The 23,287-nt window shown below is 47.8% G+C and overlaps 1 protein-coding gene across 1 annotated transcript in view; it reads left to right on the top strand.

Annotated features, from left to right (window-relative positions):
• Positions 1-23,287, top strand: part of LOC147121528 (metabotropic glutamate receptor 1-like) — a 564,257-nt gene that overhangs the window by 539,550 nt on the left and 1,420 nt on the right. The window contains exon 7 of the mRNA XM_085977873.1: positions 7,894-8,824. Within this exon, the coding sequence (XP_085833999.1) occupies positions 7,894-8,824 (931 nt within the window). The remainder of the gene's footprint in view (positions 1-7,893; positions 8,825-23,287) is intronic.

Genomic DNA, 23,287 nt, shown 5'->3' with positions numbered 1-23,287 from the left:
AGGATTACATAGAAATTGCAGCACAGAAAAAGGCCCTTCGGCCCAACAGGTCTACGCCAGTGTTTATTCTCCACACAAGCCTCCTCCCACCTTACTTCATCTCACCTTATCAACATATCCTTCTATTCCTTTCTCCTTCCTGTACTTATCTAGCTTCCCCCTAAATGCATCTATGCTATTCACCTCAACCACTCCCTGTGTTAGCGAGTTCCACATTCTCACCATGCTCTAGAGGCACTGGAGAAGGTGCAAAAAAGATTTACAAGGATGGTAGCAGAACTGTTCAATATTTCCTGATAGTTATAACCTTTCAGTTCTGGTACCATCCTTGTAAATCCTTTTTGCGCATTCTCCAGTGCCTCTAAATCCTTTTCACCGTGAGGAGCATCATGACCAAGCCCAAGCCTATCCTCATCTAACATTCACTTGCTGTCTAGCAGGGATCACCGGATTGCAATCGGGTCACATTTCTCTCCTTGCCTACCACCCCTCCCCAGTCCAATGGCACTGAGGCCAGTAGAAACACCCTCCATTGCTGCCCCGGATGAGATCAGCTAATTCAACACAGACGGGGAATAAAACCTGGGACATTCTGGTCATGCATCGGAGAGCTCCTTTTCCAAATTCTTAAACTTCCTCAATACACAGTGGGCCAAAATTTACCGTAGCCAGTGAGCGAACAGCACCCGCCATTTGTTAGAGTTGCCCTTGCCCGTTCAGTTTCAGTGAGACTTTGCACTGGAAGTTGCTGTAAGTGGAAGATAGAAATGGTGCAACGCCCTCTACAGGGCACCTGGGATCTGTGTGCAACTGCAGCAAGCAACTGTCTATCTCCTTAACCAATTAGATTGAAGTATTCTAAAATGAACGGCGCACAGCCTGAACCAGGAAGTGCAAGTTAGAAGAGTGAATTATTGTCAAATCAGGTACAGAGGCCCCGCTAACTCCGAGGCGCATTTGGAACGGAGAGGTGCAGTAGCAGGTGGGAAACCGGGAAGAAGTTTCAGCCTGTCAGCCTGTGGTATTTTGATGGAGCTGTGGCAGAACCACTGAATGACTCTGCCTGACTGTATATAATTCCCTTTAACGATGTTCTAACACCAGCCTAAACCTGTACCATTGTGTTAGGCATTACTGTGTTTTTTATATAGAGTTTGCATGTACGGGACGTGGCCCCTTTAAGAGCTCGGGAAAACGCGGGCAAATGTGATGACGTCACGTCGCAAGCCACGGGGCTGCCCAGGCAGTCCTCGTGGAGTCTCTGATCAGTAAAGACCTATTTGCTTGTTCCCTGGTGTCTATCTTAGTTATTTATAGGAATTTGTCAATTCCTACATTGGTGACCCCATTTTTGTGAACGTTTTCACAAAAGAAGAACATGGAAGCAAACGCTGTTTCACTAAAGCTGCCACAGTTCTGGGAGCAGCAAGCGACCTCGTGGTTCATTCAGGTCGAGGCCCAGTTCGCCCTGCGGAACATCGATGCGGATCAGACCAAATATCTGTACGTGGTCTCCGCACTCGACAGCTCTACCGCCTCTCGGGTCGTCAGCCTCCTCGAAAACCCCCCAACGGAGCGCTAGTATGAAACCCTCAAAGCGCGGTTACTGCAGGTTTTCGGGCTCACAAAATCAGAGCGCGCCCGTCGATTACTCGCGATGCCCGGCCTCGGGGACTCCAAGCCTTCAGAGTTGATGAGCCAAATGCTCACACTCCTGGGCTCAGAACCGGAATGCTTCCTGTTCCGAGAAATTTTCCTCAGCCAACTGCCTGAACAGGTGCAAGCTGCCCTGGCCAGATCTGAAATCGTGGACTGTACAACATTCGCTGCGGAGGCTGACAAAATTTTCGCTGTAACACGGCAGCACTGCGCCGCCACGAGGCACCCATCCCCCGCAGACGCCGCCCCAGCTCGTCAGCCTGCTGGGCTGTGTTTCTACCACGCGCAGTTCAGCGCGAAGGCAAAGCGTTGTCGACCTCCCTGCAGTTTTCCCCCCCAAAAAAACCACCAACAACTGTGACCGCCGAGGAACGGGTCTAACGGGCACCCCGCGGCCGCGATGGCGATCGGCAACGCGGGAAAGTTGCTCTTCATCGCCGACACTCTCTCCGGTCGCCGTTTTCTGTGCGACACCGGAGAGCAGTGCAGCATTTTACCCGCGTCCGCCCTCGATGTGCAGACAGGGAATCACGGCCCCACCCTTGAAGTGGCCAATGGCAGAGCAATTCGGATCCTCAGCAGACGGCGAGTTGAGGGGTGCTTCGGGGGGCAACGTTTTCACTGGGAGTTTGTTACGGCCAAAGTTTCCCAGCCCCTCCTCGGCGCGGATTTCCTGTGCGTCAACAGCCTCCTGGTCGACGTCAGGAACCGGCGGCTGATCAATGCAGCAACTTTTAATTCTCTTCCGTGTTACCGCAGTAAGACTACGTCACGCACCGTCTCCTGTGCGTTCCCGACTCCTGATGACTTCGCCCGCCTGCTCGGCGAATTTCCCGACCTGACAAGACCCACGTTCTCCTCCTCGGCCACGAAACATGGTGTGGAACACCACATCACCACCAACGGCCCCCCGGTCTACACGCGGGCCCGGCGCCTGGAACCTGGCAAGCTGGCGGTCGCAAAGGCGGAGTTCGCAACCATGGAACAGTTAGGGATTATTCGCCAGTCGAATAGTCCCTGGTCTTCACCCCTCCATATCGTCCCGAAGCCTGGCGGCGGATGGCGGCCATGCGGCGATTATCGACGCCTTAACAACGCCTCCACTCCTGATCGGTACCCGATCCCCCACATTCAGGAATTCTCTGCCCATTTGGCAGGGAACACCGTGTTTTCAAAAGTCGACCTCGTCCGGGGCTACCACCAGGTCCCAGTGCAGCCACAAGGTGTCCAGAAGACCGCAGTCATCACCCCATTCGGCCTCTTCGAGTTTCTACGAATGCCGTTTGGGTTGAAGAACGCCGCCCAGGCTTTCCAGCGCCTGATGGACTCCGTGCTGCGGGACCTCAAATTCGTCTTCGTCTACCTGGACGATATTCTAATTGCCAGTCCTACTAAGGAAGAACATACCTGTCACCTACGCACCCTTTTTCGACGCCTCAGCCAACACGGCCTGATTATCAACCCGGCCAAGTGTCAGTTTGGCCTGCACCAAATCGATTTCCTGGGGCATCGCATCACCTCAGAGGGAGCGGTTCCTTTACCTTCAAAAGTGGAGGCGGTGACATCTTTTCCACGCCCGCAGAACATAAAGGCCCTGCAAGAATTTCTAGGCATGGTAAAGTTTTACCACCGCTTTGTGCCTAAGGCGGCACTGCTCATGCAGCCCCTGTACGAGGCCCTCAAGGGCAAGACTGGCAAGAACCCGGTAGACTGGACGGATGACATGGCCCGAGCGTTCGCCGACACCAAACGCGCCTTCGCCAACGCGACTATGCTGGCGCACCCGCTGCCAGGAGCCACCGTCGCCCTCACCACTGACGTGTCGGACTACGCAGTCGGTGCCGTGCAACAGCAGTGGGTGAACGGGACATGGCAGCAGTTGGCATTCTTCAGCCGTCAACTACGGCAGAACGAGAGAGCATATAGCACGTTCGACCGGGAGTTGCTCACCCTTTTTCTGGCCATCCGCCATTTTCAGTTCCTGCTAGAAGGACGTCCTTTCACCGCTTTTGTGGACCATAAGCCATTAACCTTTGCAATGGCCAAGGCCGCCGAACTGTGGTCAGCCCGACAGCAGCGTCAACTGACCTACATATCCGAATTCACCACGGATATACAGCACATGTCCGGTAAGGACAACCTGGTGGCAGACTGCCTCTCCTGCGCGATCGTCAATACGATTCATTTGGGCATCGACTACGCCCTCATGGCAGCGGACCAAGCCTCAGACCCGGAAGTCCAAGCTTACAGAACGGTCATCACTGGCCTCCAGTTGGCCGACGTCATGTTCCATGCGGCAGGTACCACGCTGTTGTGTGACGTCTCCGTACAGGATCCACGCCCTGTCGTGCCGGTCATCTGGCGCTGCAAAGTGTTCGACGCCATACATGGGTTGTCACACCCAGGAATGAAGGCCTCTCAGAAACTGATGTCGGCGAAATTTGTATGGCATGGCATGCATAAGGATGTCCGCGACTGGGCCAACACCTGCGTGGTCTGCCAAAGGGCCAAGGTACAGCACCACGTCAAGGCTCCGTTAGCCACCTTCACAGTTCTGGAGCAACGGTTTGACCATGTCAATGTCGACCTGGTAGGACCACTCCCACCCTCCCATGGTTTTTCACACACCCTGACCATGGTGGACCGCACCACCAGATGGCCGGAGGCGGTCCCCCTGTCATCCACTACTTCGGCGGATGTGGCCAGGGCGTTCATTTGCTCCTGGATCGCCCATTTCGGAGTTCCTGCAGACATTTCATCAGACAGGGGACCGCAGTTTTCTTCCGAACTCTGGAATGCAGTGGCCCAAGGACTCGGTGTCAAATTACACCGCACCACAGCCTACCATCCACAGGCGAATGACCTCTGCAAATGCTTCCAGCGGTCAATGAAAGCCGCCCTGAGGGCCAGTCTCCAAGATGCTGGATGGGCAGACAAGCTACCGTGGGTCCTGTTGGGCCTTCGCACGGCCCCCAAAGAAGACCTTCACTCTTCATCAGCGGAGCTGGTCTATGGTCAACCGCTGCGAGTCCCAGGGGACTTCCTACCAACATCGACAGAGCCATGGTCCACGTCTGCTCAGCTTGCTAGTCACCAAGAGGCAGCCAGATGTTTCGCACCAGTACCCACTTCGCACCACGGGCTGCAGAGGTGCTACGTTCCCACGGAGCTTCACAAGGCTGAATATGTTTTTATTCGCCATGACGCACGCAGGGATCCGCTCAAGGCCCCATATACCGGTCCTTTCCGCATGTTGGAGGCAGGGGACAAAACCTTCACGGTCGATGTCGGCGGTAAACCGGACCACATTTTGGTCGACCGCTTAAAGCCAGCACATTTGGACCTCAACCGCCCCGTCGAGACAGCACAGCCGCCGAGACGGGGTCGGCAACCCATCGTCGTCACCGCAGACCAGATGCACCCGCCCGCCAGACCGCCAGCTGCCCAGCAGCCTCCGCCTCGACAGTACAGGAGTCGTTCTGACAAGCTCGTCAGACCCCCTCACCATTTGACTTTGTCCGTTAAAGTGAATTCTGGGGGGGCGCATGTGGCAGAACCACTGAATGACTCTGTCTGACTGTATATAATTCCCCAGCCTAAACCTGTACCATTGTGTTAGGCATTATTGTGTTTTGTATATAGAGTTTGCATGTACGGGGCGTGGCCCCTTTAAGAGCACGGGAAAACGCAGGCAAACGTGATGACGTCACGTCGCAAGCCACGGGGCTGCCCAGGCAGTCCTCGTGGAGTCTCTGATCAGTAAAGACCTATTTGCTTGTTCCCTGGTGTCCATCTTAGTTATTTATAGGAATTCGTCAATTCCTACAGAGCCACCTCGTTATGATATTGCTTTTGGGTTTGGCGTCGAATGCACGACAGTGGCAGTCTCAACTGGAGTATTTAAAGGAACAATCCAAACATGGAATTTGGAGGAGTTAGGAGTTTGCACAAAGAGGCTGTGAGCCTCATCGTTATTTTTTATGGTGAATGCTGGCCCAATACATTTTTCAATCACCGCCACTGATCACAAGACTGATATAGATGAGGAAGGCCATTTGGTTCATTTTGGATCATCTTCAAAATGTCCCAAAGTGCTTCACAGCCAATAAAGTACTTTTGAAGTGTAGTCACTGTTGTAATGTGGGAAATCCGGCAGCCAATTTGCACACAGCAAGCTCCCACAAACAGCAGTGTGATAATGACCAGTTCATCTGTTTTACTGATGTTGGTTGAGGGATAAATATTGGCCAGGACACCGGGGAGAACTCACTTGCTCTTCTTCGAAATAATGCCACGGGATCTTTTATGTCCACCCAAAAGGGCAGACCGCGCCTCGGTTTAATGTCTCATCCGAAAGATGGTACCTCTGACAGTGCCGCACTCCCTCAGCACTGCACTGAGGTGATATCCTAGATTATGTGTTCAAGTCTCTGGAGTGGGGCTTGAACCTACAACTTGCTGATTGGGGTGAGAGTGCTACCCACTGAGCCAACGCAGCACTTCTCAGGACATCACACCCTCAAAGTGTCACACATCTGCAGGGCAAAGAAATCACAATTGGTTCAAATTACTACTTATCCAAGTTACCAATCAAATAGCCATTAATTAAATCTGAATTAATTAAAAAGTGGTAACATTTTCCAGAGTGACCAGTAGAAAACAGACTGATCAAATTGCTGAATTATTTTTAGTTACCATTCACTAACCAATAAGTAACACAAAAACAACCTGTCTAATTGCTGATGTAATTTCTTCACACAGCTTTCATCGCCCATTTATCTTCTTTACTCAGACGAGAGTGTATTGCTACAAATAACAGTTATGACAATCACATGAAAATGACTCAATACTGATATTTAAAAATCACGAAAGGTGCCCATAAAGTTGGTTAATTAATGCTCACCAGATAGGCCTGTCTTTCTGACTGAAACCTAGGGCTTCAGTTGAACATTGCACCTGGGCCTAATGTGTGTGTTTTGTGCGTGCCTGTCTACGTGTGTGTGACGAAGCTAAAAATTCCAGAGTACACCAGGACATCCCACATCACATGGCAACCAAGTGGAAAAGGTGTTGTCGCTCCTCTGGCCAAATTTGCTGTGCGTGAGAGAGCGATGCCTCATGGGAGTTGCTACCGTGGAACTAGCACATCTACAGTGTCCTGTGAGCAAAGACAGACTGGCAGAAAGGAGGAAATATTCATTTTTACTTCTTCTTAAAGGTCATTAATGATCAACTCGTGCAGCATTCCATGGCCGTACAGTCAAATCAAAATGTATTTTACATCAGCCCCGATTTTCTGAGTCCACCCGCAGTGTGATTGGGTCAGAAAATCTGACCTCCGACCTCTCGTGCCCAATTCACGTTGCACGTGATTTTCCAACAGGTGATTGGTTGGACGCCAAGAATTGCACAAACCTCATTTAAATATTTATTTATTTAAAATAGAACCTTTGGTCAGAGTGCATAATAGGTAGCCAATTGGCTACGCCCATTGTGCACTTCTCCCCGCCCCCCGTCGAAGTTGATTTTGAATGACCTATTTTGCACAATCGAAAATCTATTTGTGTTTCGCCAATAACAGAAGTGGCCAATACGTACCTGGGCTTGGTTGGCAAATCGGGATTGTGTCGCTTGTCGTTCAGCCATTTTCTGTGAAAATATCCACAACTAGCGTCGTGAACATTGATATTTATGGATGTCAAGTGGTTTTAATCCGTGGATTACGATTGGCTGCTGGTTTTGTTACTCCAATCACATTCCCAGGAAATGCATGTTCCAAAGCCCTACCTTCCCACAGTTTGATTAGTAATTAGTTCCATTAAAAATGGACATTTTTCCAAGTTTTTCAACATGAAAAAAAATGTTGAGCCTTAGATTCTACAAACCACTGAAAATTTGTATGAGCTCTAAAACAACAACAACTTGCATTTATAAAGCACCTTTAACGTAGTTAAACGTTCCTTTTGTTAACCAAAGGTATTAAGGGATATGGGACAAAGGCGGGTATATGGAGTTAGGTCACAGATCAGCCACGATCTCACTGAATGGTGGAACAGGCTCAAGGGGCTCAATGGCCTAATCCTGTTCCAATGTTCCTATGTCCCAAGATGCTTCACAGGAGCGTTATCAGACAAAATTTGACACCAAACCAAATAAAAAGACATTAGGACAGGTGAGCAAATTATTCATATTTTCTGAACCCTTTTTTCTCCTCTTCATTTTCCTTTTCCACAGGTTGTGAGAGGATTAATGTGAGACACCTAAGCTGGAGTGATGTGGAGTCTGCTATCGCCGTGGTCTTCTCCTGCCTAGGGATCCTTGCCACCATGTTCGTCACTCTTATCTTCGTGCTGTACAGGGACACACCGGTGGTCAAGTCCTCCAGCCGCGAGCTCTGCTACATCATCCTGGCCGGCATCTTCCTGGGCTACATCTGCCCATTCACGTTGCTGGCCAAGCCGACTCTGGCCTCCTGCTACTTCCAGAGGGTCCTGGTTGGGCTCGCTGCCGCCATGTGTTACTCCGCTTTGGTGACCAAAACCAACCGTATCGCCAGGATCCTGGCCGGCAGCAAGAAGAAGATCTGCACCCGCAAGCCCAGGTTCATGAGCGCCTGGGCCCAGCTGGTGATCGCTTCCATGTTGATCAGCGTTCAGTTGACCATTGTGGTCACGCTGCTGATCCTGGAGCCCCCTACTCCCGTCCTCTCCTACCCGAGCATCAACGAAGTCTTCTTAATCTGCAACACAAGCAACCTGGGCGTGGTGGCCCCTCTTGGGTACAACGGGCTTCTCATCATGAGCTGCACCTACTACGCCTTCAAGACGAGGAACGTCCCCGCCAATTTCAACGAAGCTAAGTACATAGCCTTCACCATGTACACAACCTGCATCATATGGCTGGCCTTCGTCCCAATCTACTTTGGCAGCAACTACAAGATCATCACCACCAGCTTCTCAGTCAGCTTAAGCGTGACCGTGGCCCTGGGCTGCATGTTCACCCCAAAGATCTACATCATCATCGCCAAGCCGGAGCGCAATGTCCGAAGCGCCTTCACCACCTCGGATGTCGTGCGCATGCACGTGGGCGATGGGAAGGCCGCCTGCAGGTCCAACAGCCTGCTCGACATGTTTAAGCGAAAGAAAACCAAGGCCGGCAGTGCAAGGTAAGCGGCTCCAGGTATGAACCGTTCTGTGCCCGGTAAGTGCCGTCGAGAATCTTGTGTTCTAGAATTGAGAGGCCTGTATGTTTCTTGCATGCAACCACCATATCCCCCCCGCCTCCGCCCCACCCACCCCCCACGCTCAGCTTAGGGTATAACCTCCATGTGTATGCTTCTGCTGTGGAGCCTCATGGAATGGTACAGTAGTGTAGTGGTTATGGTACTGAATTGGTAGTTCCAGAGGTTCTGAGTTCAAATTCCATCATAGTAAAATGGGAAATTGGCACTCGAAAGATTGACTGTGAAAAGCTGCCAGATTGTTGTAAAAACCCAGCTGGTTCACTAATGACCTTCAGGGATGGGAACCTGTCATGCCAATCTGCTCTGATTCCATTCCCACACTATGGAACTCTCAGTGCCCTCAGAGCAGCTAGTGTTGCCCACATCTGAAAAATAATTTAAAAATCAACAGAAGGAATCCATTTGGCCATGGGGAGGGCAGCTTATTTGCATGAGTCTTGGGCATCAGTCTGCCAGTCTGCCACATGCCTGCCCCACCAGCCATGGTCCTATTAGCCTCTTGAGCCAGGTGGCCAGTCTGACACCTGCCTGGTCAATGTTTTCTGTCTCAACCATTCCATGCTCTAACAACCCTCTGTATGAACAAATTTCTCCTAACCCCTCTCCTTTTTCTCTTGATGACTATTTTAAATTGATGACCCCTCATCATTGGCTCCCCAATCAGTGGAAAGAGTCTATTCTGCCTATCAAAACTGTCCATAATTTTAAATAAACCTCTTTTAAATCTTCTCTTAGCCTTCTGTACTGTGGTGGAAATGGTCCCAGTATCTTAAATCTCTCCCAACTGCATATCAGGGAATCACATGCACTTGGCCAGGATTTTCCAAATGGAAAGTTGTGCAGAATTTCCCGATGTGCCCTCCCGGTGGGTGAGGCTCTGCACCAGGAGCATGCAATGGAAAGTTTACCCTTTAATAATCGCACTGCCTCCCTGCCCCAAAACACATTGCATTGTCGTCAGTGAGTAGGTCTGTCCTTAGCAGGATGGGACTGGTCTTTAAGGTAGGCCAAGTTAGGTGAGGACTCTGACAATCCCTCATTCCCACCCAACCTCTTCATCTTCTTTAACTATTTCAATCTGTTCACAATCCATCTCTTCACTTTCTCCAGCACTGCCACCACCTGAACCCTCCCTGTCTCTTTACTCTGCTTCTATTGCTGATCCCCTGGCCTTTTATTCCATGCGTTCAATCTTGTTTTAAAATCTCTCCCGTTCCTCCCCCACCACCACAAGTTGCTTTTCTTTCACACAATTTTTTGTTCTTTTTACCTCCCCTTCCTTTTCTCCTGTAGACTCATTATCCATCCTTCAAAAATGTTCCTAGATTTTCAGAGTGGGCCTCACAGAGTGAGTGTCAGCATAGTATTTGATTAAGGAGGGGGAAGGCATTACAACTGACCATGAACCTCCCCTCAGCTGACACCTGCGTCCACACCTACTCCTCACAGTTACTGCTGACCCGTGTCAAGGCCCCAGACACACATCCAGCTCTTACACTGATTCCCATGTACTGGCAATTATTCTGCAGAAAGTGTTTGGAAAAAAGAGCTTCATTTAAGATTTGTGTTTTAAAGCGATGTGCATTCACAGAAGTTTTTAAAAAGGGCACTGAGGCAAAAGATCATTAAAGTTGTTAATGAGCTAGGCTTTGATTGTTGTTTCTCCCAAGACTGTAAACAATAAGCAAATTGTTAGCCTGTCGTAGCAGTCGATAATCACCTTTCAAACCCATTGTGCTGGGATGTCTCTGGTCCCAATCATTTGGTTATGGTGGTCTAGCAAGCCTACCATTCTGGTCATGAAAAGCAGGTAAGACAATGATAGAGATAGGCAGTCAGTCAGTCTTTTAAACAGAATCTGCAAGGACAAGCTTTGATCAGATTCAGAAGGAAACGCAGGGTGGTAATTTTGTTTAAGTCAAGCTTGATGACTTATGCGTGGAAGTGTAGCATGTTCATTATTTGTATATTGTTAGCAAAGATAAATTGTATAGATTAAATTAAGTATGTATGATAATAACTGTTGCTCTGTATGTTCATATTTCTCTGTGGAATAAAGCGTCTTACTGATCCTTATCTGACCTCATCTTACCAGCTGTTTTCTCAGTCCAACTTTGGAAAAATTGGAGAGGCAATGTGCTAAAGACATGAATATCTGGTTCACAAAACAATGTGTTGTCAAGCATTGAAATCCTTATTTTCACCACTTTGCCTTCTTGGACAGATTTGTGTGCACCTTTGAAAGTGTCTTAGTGAGTTCCAGTGAATGGTGAGACATAGTGTCACCCATTTCCCCCGCCCCCCCCCCCCCCCCCCCCCCCCCCAATGGTGATGAGTGTGAAAGTAATGGCTTGGACATTTATGGTGCTGGTGTGGGGTGTTGCCAACCTGGTGCATCGTGTGGCAACCAGGGTGTACAGCGTCAAGTGACCATGGTGAGGCCATCCCTGGCCTCCCGGGCAGCAATGTGCATGGGTGATGATGCCCTGTGTCCAGTGCAGCATCAGTTGATTGCGGAGAAGGTTGGTGTGGATGTTGGTGCTGCTGGTGTGCCTGGTAATGCTGGGTTTGGAGCTGATCGTGTTGGGATTCTGAGGACCAAGGTGAGATTTTTTCAAGGGCACCGATGCTGATGGAATAGATGGTGGGTGAGGTTGAGGTGACAGAAGTAATCTGTAAATGTTGAGATAGGTTGTTCCAAGGAGGTGACAGTGGATAGAGAGATTACTCCAAACATTTCAAAAGTGCATAAAGCTCAAAAGTGGGTTCCAAATACTGAAAGCTGAAGCTTCTGAGATTGGAAAGTGACCGGCTGTAAAATGGTAGCTTTTATACCACTTCTGCAGCTGTCAACTAATGAAAGAAATGGAGAGTTGTTCAGAACCTGGCATACTTACCTGGTGTGATCCTCGAGCGACGGGCACCCCGTAGAAAACTTGGGAAAATGCTTTGTACCTGGTAAAATGGTAATTAAATTGCTGTAAACACCCTCTTAACTATCACAATTGCATGACCCACCGCTTAGTGCCGTGTCTGCAAAGCGCAGGCAGAACTGGCACTAGGGAAACTCACAAGGAGGCGGATTTAGAGCGGGATACTGCCCCGCTGTCAATCTTTTGGATTTTGACAGCAGACCCACCTCCAAACCCACCCTCTGAGTGCCGGAAAAATTCAGCCCTTAGAGTGTAACAGCCACTCTCCAGCAGGGCTCACATACAAGCTGCAACTTACAATTGAAAGCCTAGGCACACTGACATTTTGAAAGGATTTCACACATAAGATCATTGTAATAACCTAAATGCATGATGCATAGCCAGTTACTGGCACACAGTATGGGCTGCTGGTTGGTCTGTTACCACCGTGTACATTCTCATTCAAGTTATAACATCTTGAGACTGACTTCTCTGCTTGCATGACAAAATTGCACATAATACAAGGAAGAACCTAAATTGGAGCAGGTCAGAAATGAAAAATCAGAAATCTCTTGATTCCCTTTGAGGAGAGCATTCTTGATCATCCTTGCATCTAAGAACATGGAGGGAATAGGGCAAGGTGCTGCTGTGGACCTCCCCCAAGCTCAGGGACAGTACCATCCTCCACTCATGTTGTGTTCCGCTTCTCACTCAACCAACACACAAACTTCACTCATAGTATTGTGCAATGCAGGTGTGTCTTACAGCAGCATTCCAACATTTCTTCCTTTTCTAACACTGTAGGACTGAAAGAGAAGCCTTCCAGCATTGCAAGTGGCCCAGAAGAAGACAACACCTCACAGCACCTGATGTCTCTCTCAGAAATATCTGCAAGCACCGGCACAGTGACACACATCCTGGGGCATGCAGTTAGTGAGCTGCAGGAGGCAGCACCAAGTAGAATCTTACAGCACAGGTGGAGGCCATTCAGCCTGCCGTGCCTGTGCCGGCTCTTTGAAAGAGCTATCCAATTAGTCCCACTCGCCCCACTCTTTTCCCATCGCCTTGCAACATTTTTCCTTTTCAAGTGTATATCCAATTGATTTTGAAAGTGAATCTGCTTCCACCACCATTTCAGGCAGTGAATTCCAGATCATCATAACTTGCTGCACTAAAAATCAATTTCTCCTCCTCTCTTTTGCCAATTACCTTAAATCTGTGTCCTCTGGTTATCAACCCTCCTGCCACTGGAAACAATTTCTCCTTATTTACTCTATCAAGGTTGCCAACTCTAGTTGAACATGTTCCTAGAAGTTTCACCATCCAACCTTCCGACTCCAACCACCCCGCCCAGCCTTTTTCCCCATCTCCAATATTTTTATATCTAATAAGCAAAAGTATTCAAAGAAAATGAAAACGACACATAAAATGTTTTAATGCCCCTTATGATTTTTTTTCTCCTTGGGTTTGCTCACAGCAATGTCCAGGAGTTTAATCTTTCATTCCTGGAGACTCCAGGGTAACTCTGGGGGGGTGGTGACCCGAGCACTGAGCGAGTGACAGCACATGGTGAGAAGGAGCAAGTGATGGTGCCAGGGGAGGAGCAGAAACCTGGTGCCTGGCTTAAAGGATTAAATTATCAGCACAGGTTCCTTAAACTTGTCTTTATTCCCTTGAGTTTAGAAGGAAGAGGGGTGATCTAATCCAGGTGTTTAAAATGTTAAAAGTATTCGATCGGGTAGATAGATACAGAGAAACTATTTCCTCTGGCGGCAGAATCCAGAACAAGGGGGCACTATCTTAAAATTAGAGCCAGGCCGTTCAGAAGTGGAATCAGGAAGCACTAATTCACACAAATGGTAATAGAAATATGGAATTCTCTCCCCCAAAAAGCTGTTGAGGCGAGGTCAATTAAAATATTCAAGACTAAGATCCATAGATTTTGGTTAGGTAAGGGTATCAAGGGATATCGAACAAAGGCAGGTAGATGGAGTTAAGAAAAAGATCAGCCATGATCTAATTGAATGGTGGAACAGGCTCGAGGGGCTGAATGGCCTGCTCCTGTTCCTGTGATGGTTACATCGCTGCCATTAATGGCCGCTATACTTTGGGAAAGGTAGTGGTATGATGACACAGTGCGGTCCCGCCAGGCTTCTGTTGCTTTTCAGTGGACACATTTGACTCTTTTTGTTGCAACGTAAGCCCCTCCTCATACTCAAAAAAGTCCTAAAATAAATGTAAAAACAAATACAATTTTTTTTTAAAATGTGGTAAAGTGCACTAGGAAAATGAAAAGCTTCTACACCACGTGGTCTGTCCTTTAGGAGCCACACCACATATGGGCGGTGGGGTGGGGGGAGGGGGCTGGGGGAGGTGGTGCGGGTGTGTGAAATCAGTCACCGCCAGTAGCACAGAAAGGGGTGATAACGAATCGGCAGCCTGTTTCACTCCGCGCCCGATGTTCTTATCCAATGGGAAAGGAGATTGTGTGTTGTGTAAAACGGGCTGGCTACTCGTCATGAGCGCTTTTGTGCACTACTGGCTGTAACTGATTTTGCCCCTCACCCCCCCATCTACGTCCATTCCAGATGGGGCAAGGAACGTTCACAGTGCGATCGGGAAGAAACAGAGAAACTATTTCCTCTGGTGGGCACCGAATAGGAAACCATGTTGCACCTTTTGTTAACCGGCAATTTACCAGATTCTAATTTTGTGAATTCAGTTTCCTTTCTTTTAGTATGAGATCACCTCAGGCTGCCAGCGGGCCCGCTCCGCATGTTCTGGACCGGTAGGGGCGAGCCTGGCAGCTGCAAAATGCACTCTCCATCTACAGTTGGTGCCAATCAAGAGTTTTTAGTGGCAAAAAGGAAGCCGTTTAACACCTGATTTTACTTTGCTTGGTTAGTGCAGCGAAACTTGCTGTGATACCCGCATAGTCAGCTAGCCAGTGGGGAGCAGCAGTAATCAATGGAAAGTCGCCCTTGTTCAAAGCAACCACGAAACATTTAAACCCCTAACATAGCGCAAAGGAGCCCAGTGCAGTTGCTCCTGTAACAATTCCGCTGTACAATACAGCCATCCAGGCACAGGATGGCCAAGTTTACAGGTGAAGTTATGTAAACCCTGGACAGATGGGCACCTCCTCCAGAATTGCCCAGTACAGAAGGCAAGGGAGCAAGTTGTACAAAAGGTCAATGATGCCTCCGCACCCCAGTCCATAGAGGGATATTAGGGAGTACAGTACAGCCTAGTAATCTAGAGAATGAGAGTGCAAATCCCACCATGGCAGTTTGAGAATTTATTTAGGAACAGGGGTAGGCCATTCTGCCCCTCAAACCTGCTCCGCCATTCAATTAGATCATGGCTGATAAGTATCTCAACTCCATTTACCTGCCTTGGTTCCATATCTCTTAACACCCTTCCCTAACAAAAATCTATCAATCCCAGTTTAGAAATTAATCCATCTTTTAGAAGGGAGAATTTCATATTTCCATTACCCTTTGTGTGAAGAAGTGCTTCCTGACATCACCACGGAACAGCCTAGTTCTAATTGTAAGATTATGCCCCCTTGTTCTGGACTCCTCCAAATGTGAATTCGGTTTTTAAAAAACCTGGGAACAAAAGGTTGGCATCAGTAAAAGTGACCATGAAGCTGTTGGATTGTCGTAAAATCCCAACTAGTTCACTAATGTCCTTCAGGGAATGGAACCTGTCGTCCTTACCAAGTCTGGCCTATATGTGACTCCAGTCCCGTACCAACATGGTTAATGCTTAACTGCCTTCTGAAGTGGCCTTGCAAGCCACTGTGTTTGCATGAAACCTCAGGGCAACTAGGGATGGGTAATAAATGCCGGTCTTGCCAGCGAAGCCCACATCCCAAGAATGAATAATTTTTTAAAAAGGAAGATGTTAGACTTGAAGATATCTGCTAAGGTAAGACAACTATACAGTTTAACATGACAAGCACCAGTCAAAATTAGGCAAGCAAGAAAGTCGTCTCTTCTGCTCTCTTCATCCTTTCAAGGTGTACAACACCATGCTGTTAACAAAGAAAGAAAAGAAAGACTTTCATCTATATTAACAGAAGGTGACCCAGATTCAGACCATAATAGAAGCAGCCCAAAGGACGCGCTGTGCGAATGGGAACACCTCAGATGTATGATCTACTTAGAATTGCCAAGCGCTTATGGGAATCTTTATGGACAGCAACAATTTTTAAAGGGGCCTCAAAAGGAAGAAAGAACTTGCATTTATATACCACAGGACATCCAACAGCACTTTACAGCTGATGAGGTACTTTGAAAGTGTAGTCACTGTTGTAATGTAGGGAAACGCAGCAGTCAATTTGCGCACAGCAAGCTCCCACAATCAGCCATGGAATAAATGACCATACCATCTGTTTAAGTGTTGGTTGAGGGATAAATGTTGGCCAGAACACCGGGGAGAGCCCCCCTGCACTTCTCTCGAATAGTGCCGTGAGATCTTTTACGCCACCCGAGAGGGCAGACGGGACCTCGGTTTGATGTTTCATCTGAAAGACGGCTCCTCCGACAGTGCAGCACTCCCTCAGTACTGCCCTGGAGTGTCAGCCTGGATTATGTGCTCGAGTCTCTGGCGTGGGGCTGGAAACCACGACTGTTTCACTCAGAGGCCAGAGTGCTGCCATTGAGCCAAGGCTGACATCTGAGTGCTTCAAAGGGCAAGGGGGGGAGGAGTTATTTGAGGCAGCATTTTGACACTATGTTCTTGTCTGCTTTCTCAGGAATGGAAGAACAGTCTCCTACCGTGCAGTGTCACCGAACAAGCACCTGCAGCACTATCCCCACCTCTTCCGAGCACAGCTACACACGGCCCGAAAGATGTAAATAGAGAGGTTAAGGAAGGAGTGCAGGGTGAGTCATAGAACACGGATGAGAAGGAGCAAGTGGCTGCTGAGGTCCAGGCTCCTGCTGACGGGGCCTCAGTTTAACATCTCATCCGAAAGGCGACACATCTGACAATGCAGCGCTCCCTCCTGGATTATGTGCTCAAGTCCCTGGAGTGGGGCTTGAACCCACAACCTTCTGACCCCGAGGCAGGAGTGCGACCCACGGCTGACATTGGGGGGAGTTCCTCATTGGGCAGTTTATTCTGTAGCTGTGCACAAGAAGTTTCATGAAAAAGCAAGCTCAGGCGCTCACTGTGTCAGTGTCTGGTGCGACAGTCTGCTCGGTTGATTGGGCAACCACGTTCCTTGTTCTCACTGCCACCTTCCTGCTCCTGCTTGGCTGCAGGTTGCTGCTCTTCTTGCTCCATGCTGAGGCCTCCTTACAGATCAAAGCTATGAGGCAGGTGCTGGTGGTTCTTGAGACCTTGTGGGGAGAGCTGTACCACGATGCAACCCCCATGACATCAGCAGTTCAGACTCAACATCCCAGTGGTGCCCCCTGGTGGCAGAATGGGCTCTTGCAAGAGGAAATAACTTGTATTTCGATAGCGCCTTTCATGACCTTAGGATGCCCCAAAGTGCTTTACAGCCAATTAAGTACCTTTGAGAAGTGCTGCTCTAATGTAGGCAACACAGCAGACAATTTGTGTACAGCAAGATTCCACAAACAGCAGTGTGATAATGACCATAATCAGCTGTTTTTTTTAAGTGTATGATTGGCGAATAAATATTGGCCAGGAAACTGGGGAAATTTCCCCTGCTCTTCTTTGAAATAGTGCTGTGGGGTCTTTTATGTCCACCTGAGAGGGCACACAGTTTAACGTCTCATTCGAAAGACGGCACCTCCGACAATGCAGCACTCCCTCAGCACTGCACTGGAGTGTCGGCCAAGAGTTTGTGCTCAATCTCTGGAGTGGACCCACAAACCTCCTGACTCAACGGCGAGGGTGTTACTCACTGCTTCACTCTGCGGTCGGCCCATAGGCATCTGAAAAAGGAAGCTTTACCAGTGCTGAAGATGGTAGCCTTGGTTTCCCAGGAGCCATCCTTCCCCTTAAAAACGAGACTTGTGTAAGGCAGAAGCTTTGTGTGAGGAAGCAGGCACTGACTGGCCCGATTCGGTGCTGATGCTCCAGGACTAGCCGCACACTGACAAAGCGTAGCCCTTTCCATTTCATTAATGGCACCGCATTGTGCCCATGTGACCGTGTGAATGCAATCAATGGCCCTCCCCCACACACAGGAGACAGGTAGCACTGTGCGGCCCTCTCATCCCGTTGTTCCTGAATGTTGGCGCTGCTACAGAATGCATCAGTAACCTCCCCTTTGGGACAGGCAACAGGCCAGGGGTGTGATGACTTTGAGGGCCACTACCACTGGTGCATCTTGCCCCAGGTTCTCCCTGCAGGAGGTAGCAGAGCTCCAGCGCTGCTTTCCTGCTGGCCCTCAGCCTACTAAGGTGCTGGTGTTGAATCAGTCCTGGGTAGTTGTGTCAGGGACAGTATACCCAATGAGTAGCGAGCAATGGGATCAGCCAGTTCCAGTGCTGGGGCCACTGACTATAATATCTACTTTAGATCTCAGTATCCTGACGCTCTGCGATACAGCAGTTCATCTGTTACTGTAGACAGGTTGCCTCTGCTTCAATGCTCAATATTTAAGGGCATCAGAAAGACAGCGCTCGTTCAGTGCCTTGCAATGTGGCACTACAATCCCAACCGTAACAAGCTCAACCACTTTAACACAGGTCTTCAGTAGTTCAGAATATTGTAGCATAGTGGTGATGTTACTGGATTAGTAATACAGGGAATGTGAATTCACAATCCCACCATGGCAATTTGAGGATTTGAATTCAGTTTTTTTTTAAATGGAAACAAAAAGCTGGCATCTGTACAAGTGACCATGAAGACCAAGTCATAAAAATCCAACTGATTCATTAATGTTCTTTAGCGGAAGGAAACCTGCCATCCTTACCCAGTCTGGCCTATATGTGACTCCAGTCCCACACCAATGTGGTTGACTTTTAACTGCCCTCTGAAGTGGCCTAGCAAGTCACTCAGTTATATTTGCACTTTCTCAGGGCAACTAGGGATGGGCAATAAATGCCTTGACTTGCCAGCAACACACACATCCTGAGAACAAGTAAACAAAAATATGCACAGACATGGGGTCAGCTTCCGATGACATGAAGTTCTTCTTCCACTGCCTTTTTATTAAAGAGAAGGATATCAGAGGAGGTGAATTCTGAAATGGTTGAGAGCAAGATACGTGACATTATGATGGGTAAAAGAAAGATTTTAGATAAGTTAGTTAAGCTAAAGGAAGACAGAGTGGCAGGGTCCGATGGGGGATATCGTACCATCCAGAGACAGATGAGGGAGGAAACTGCAGAGGCCCTAGAAATGATATGTCAGGGTTCTACTGAGCGTGGATGCGAGCCAGAAGACTGGAGAGTGGCCAATGTAGTATCCATTTTTAAAAAGGGAGACAGGGAATAGCTAGAAGCAGACAACACAGATGATCGGGCATGACCACCTCATAGAATTACTTGAGGAGGTAACAGACATGGTAGATGGGGGGAAATGTAATGGATGCAGTGTACATGGACTTTAAGAAAGAAAGACTTGCATTTATATAGTGCCTTTTATGAACACCGGATGTCTCAAAGCACTTTGCAGCCAATAAAGTACTTCTGGAAGTGTAGTCACTGTTGTAATGTAGAAAACACAGCAGCCAATTTAGCACAGCAAGCTCCCACAAACAACAATGTGATAATGACCAGATAATCTGTTTTGCTGATGTTGATTGAGGGATAAATATTGGCCAGGACACCAGGGATAACTCCACTGCTCCTCTTCGAAGTAGTGCCACAGGATCTTTTACGCCCACCTGAGAGAGCAGACGGGGTCTCAGTTTAACGTCTCATCCGAAAGTCGGCACCTCCGACACAGTGCAGCACTCCCTCAGTACTGCACTGGAGTGTCAGTTTTTAGGAAAGCCTTTGACAAGCTACCACACAGAAAATTATTATAGAAGATTGAGGCATATGGAATTAGTGGGAGGATAGAAAACTGTATTAAATTAGTTAGAAACATGTTAAGGGCAGTTTTTCAGAGTGGTTGGAGGTTGGTAGTGGCGTCTCTCAGAGCGCACTTTTGGGGCCACTCCTGTTCACTGTGTATATCAATGATTTGGATATGGCCCTAGAGGGAGTGGTGTTGAAATTTGCAGATAATACTAAAATAGCAGGTATAGTTAATTCTTTCAAACATCAAAGGAAGCTGCAAAGGGATAGTGATAAGATGGGGGAATGGGCTAAAAAGTTGCAGATGGAATTCAGTGTTAGTAAGTTGAGGTGATATTTTATTTCGGTATAAAAATAACAACAGTAATTATTCTCTGAATGGAAGTAGGCTCAGTGATGTGGAAGAGCAGATGGATTTGGGGGTACAAGTTCACAGACCCTTAAAGGTAACACCTCAGATTGACAAGGCTGTAAAAAAATAACTAATGGAATTGTAGGTTTTATCATAAGAGGTATAGCATATAAATGCCAAGAGGTAATGATAAGCCTTTTTAAAACCCTAATAAGACCTCAGTGTTGGGATCCACGCTATAGGAAGGATATTGAGGCTTTAGAGAGCGTACAATGCAGATTCACTAGGAATCTGCCTGGTATGAGGAAATGAAAATACGAAGAAAGACTTGAAAAATTGGGACTTTTTTTCATTAGAGCAATGCAGGTGATGGGATGATTTGATAGAAATCTTTAAAATGATGAAAAGATGGGACAAGGTAGATGGAAGCAGACTGTTTCCAGTAGTTCAAGGGTGAAGAACGAGTGGCCATAGATACAAGAGTAAATGTAGGAGATTTAGAACAGAGGACAGGAGAAACTTCTTCACACAGAGAGTTGTGAGGCTGTGGAATTCGCTTCCGGGGTTAGTAGTTGAGGCTGAAACTATGTCAACATTCAAGATTAGATTGGACAGGAAAAGATGAAGGAAAAGGATCTGAAGGGATATGGAAACCAATGAGTAAATGTGATTAAAACTATTTGTTTGCGTAGAATGCCAGTGAGGACTGTTTGGGCCAAATGACCTGGTCCTGGGTTGTAACTTCTGTGTATTTCTATGGCCCCTCCAGTGCCTTTATATCATCAGATTGCTTATCTGACATAAAATCTTGAATGAGCCACAATTTCTTCCAGTTCAATATTAGGAAGTCCAAAGCTATCATCTTTGGCCCCTGCCACAAATTCCATACTCGCGCCAGCGATTTCATCCAGGGAACTATAGACCAGCCAGCTTAACACCGGTGGTAGGCAAAATAATGGAATCCCTACTAAAGGAGAGAATAGAAGAACATCTAGAAACCAAAAACATCGTAATGAATAGTCAGCATGGATTTCAAAAGGGAAAGTCTTGCTTGACCAACCTCATTGAATTTTTTGAAGAGGTAATAGAGAGAGAGTAGATAAGGGTAATGCAATAGATGTAATTTATCTAGATTTTCAAAAGGCCTTCGATAAGGTACCCCATAATAAACTGATGAACAAGGCCAGAGAATGCGGAGTCAGGAGACAAGTAGCAGGATGGATAGCTAGCTGGCTTCAAGACAGAAATCAGAGAGTAGGGTTAAAAGATAGCTATTCACAGTGGCAGAAGGTGGGTAGTGGTGTTCCACAAGGATCAGTGCTGGAACCACTGTTGTTCACAATTTATATTAACAATTTAGACTTTGGAATCAGGAACACAATTTCTAAATTTGCGGATGACACCAAATTGGGGGGATTGTCAATACTGAGGAGGACTTCAACAAATTACAGGAGGACATTAATAAACATGCAAAATGGGCATATAATTGGCAAATGAAGTTCAACACACATAAATGTGCGGTATTACATTTTGGTAGGAAGAATAGGGAGGTCACTTATCACTTGGAGGGTGCGAGTCTAGGTGGGGTAGAGGAACAAAGGGACCTCGGGATTTTTGGATGGATGGATTGTTGAATTGATGGATTGATGGATTGTTGGATGGTTGAATTGTTGGATGGATGGATTGATGGATTGTTGGATGGATGGATTGTTGGATGGATGGATTGTTGGATGGATGGATTGTTGGATGGTTGGATTGTTGGATGGATGGATTGTTGGATGGATGGATTGTTGGATGGATGGATGGATTGTTGGATGGATGGATTGTTGGATGGATGGATTGTTGGATTGATGGATTGTTGGATGGATGGATTGTTGGATGGATGGATGGATTGTTGGATGGATGGATTGTTGGATGGATGGATTGTTGGATGGATGGATTGTTGGATTGATGGATTGTTGGATTGATGGATTGTTGGATGGATGGATTTTTGGATGACTGACTGTCTGGATGTGTGGTTTGATTGATAGCTGGTTGGCTGGATGATTTGCTAGCTGGATAGAAACATGGCTCACTGGATTGATCGATGTCTGGATTGTTGGATAGAATTATGGCTGGTTGTCCATCTGGTTGGATGTCTGGTTGTCTGTCTGGTTGGATGTCTGTTTGGAGGGCTAGTTGGCTGTATGGTTGGATATCTGGTTAAATGGCTGGCTGCCCAGATTGCTGCCCAGATTATTGCCTGGATGGGTGGATTCATTGAAGGAATGAAGAAACAAAGAATGATGGCTGGCTGGCTGCGTGGAGAGCTATCTAGATGGATGTATTCCTGATACCCTGACTGTTTTGGTTGGGTGGCTGGGTGGTTGGCTGGCTGGCTGGACGACTGGTTGGCTGGATGGATGGCATAAGGTATTGAATAGATGGATGGCTTGAAGGAAAGAAGGTTGGTGGGTGGATGGCTGTCATAGTGGTTAGCACTGTTGCCTCACAGCGCCAGGGACCCGGGTTCAAATTCGGCCTCGGGTGACTGTGTGGAGTTTGCACATTCTCCCCGTGTTTGCGTGGGTTTTCTCCGGGTGCTCCGGTTTCCTCCCACAGTCCAAAGATGTGCGGGTTAGGTTGATTGGCCATGATAAAAATTGGCCCTTAGTGTTAGGGGGGATTAAATACGTGGGGTTACGGGGATAGGGCTTTGGTGGGATGGATGTCGGTGTAGGGACCGGGTGCTAGGGTTTGGATGATCAGCCATGATCTCGTTGAATGGCGGAGCAGGCTCGAGGGGCCGAATGGCCTACTCCTGCTCCTATCTTCTATGTTTCTATGGCCAGATGGTTGTCTGGATGGACGGATCAATCGATATGTGTATAACTGAATAGATGATAGGCTTGGCGAATGGATGGAGGGGTGGATGGCTAGCATGATAGATGAATAGCTGGTGAGATAGATGGATGGCTAGCTGTATGGATGTATAGCCTGCTAGGTGGATGGATGACTGGCTGGCTAGATGGGAGAATGGATGGAAAAATGGTTGGCTAGCTAGTTGGGGGGGATAGTTTTCCCAACACGTAGCTGTTCTTGTCCTCAGTGGTGGAGGCGCGATTGCATGGGAGACATAGCAAATTCTCACTCTAAACAAAAAGGATTCAAGAAGAATGTTAAAGTTTAT

This window comes from Somniosus microcephalus, chromosome 3 (assembly GCF_052327205.1).
Source record: "Somniosus microcephalus isolate GS21.2 chromosome 3, FLI_Smic_1.0, whole genome shotgun sequence".
Taxonomy (NCBI): domain Eukaryota; kingdom Metazoa; phylum Chordata; class Chondrichthyes; order Squaliformes; family Somniosidae; genus Somniosus; species Somniosus microcephalus.
The sequence above is the reverse complement of the archived record's forward strand: the minus strand, read 5'-3'. Positions and strand labels throughout refer to the sequence as shown.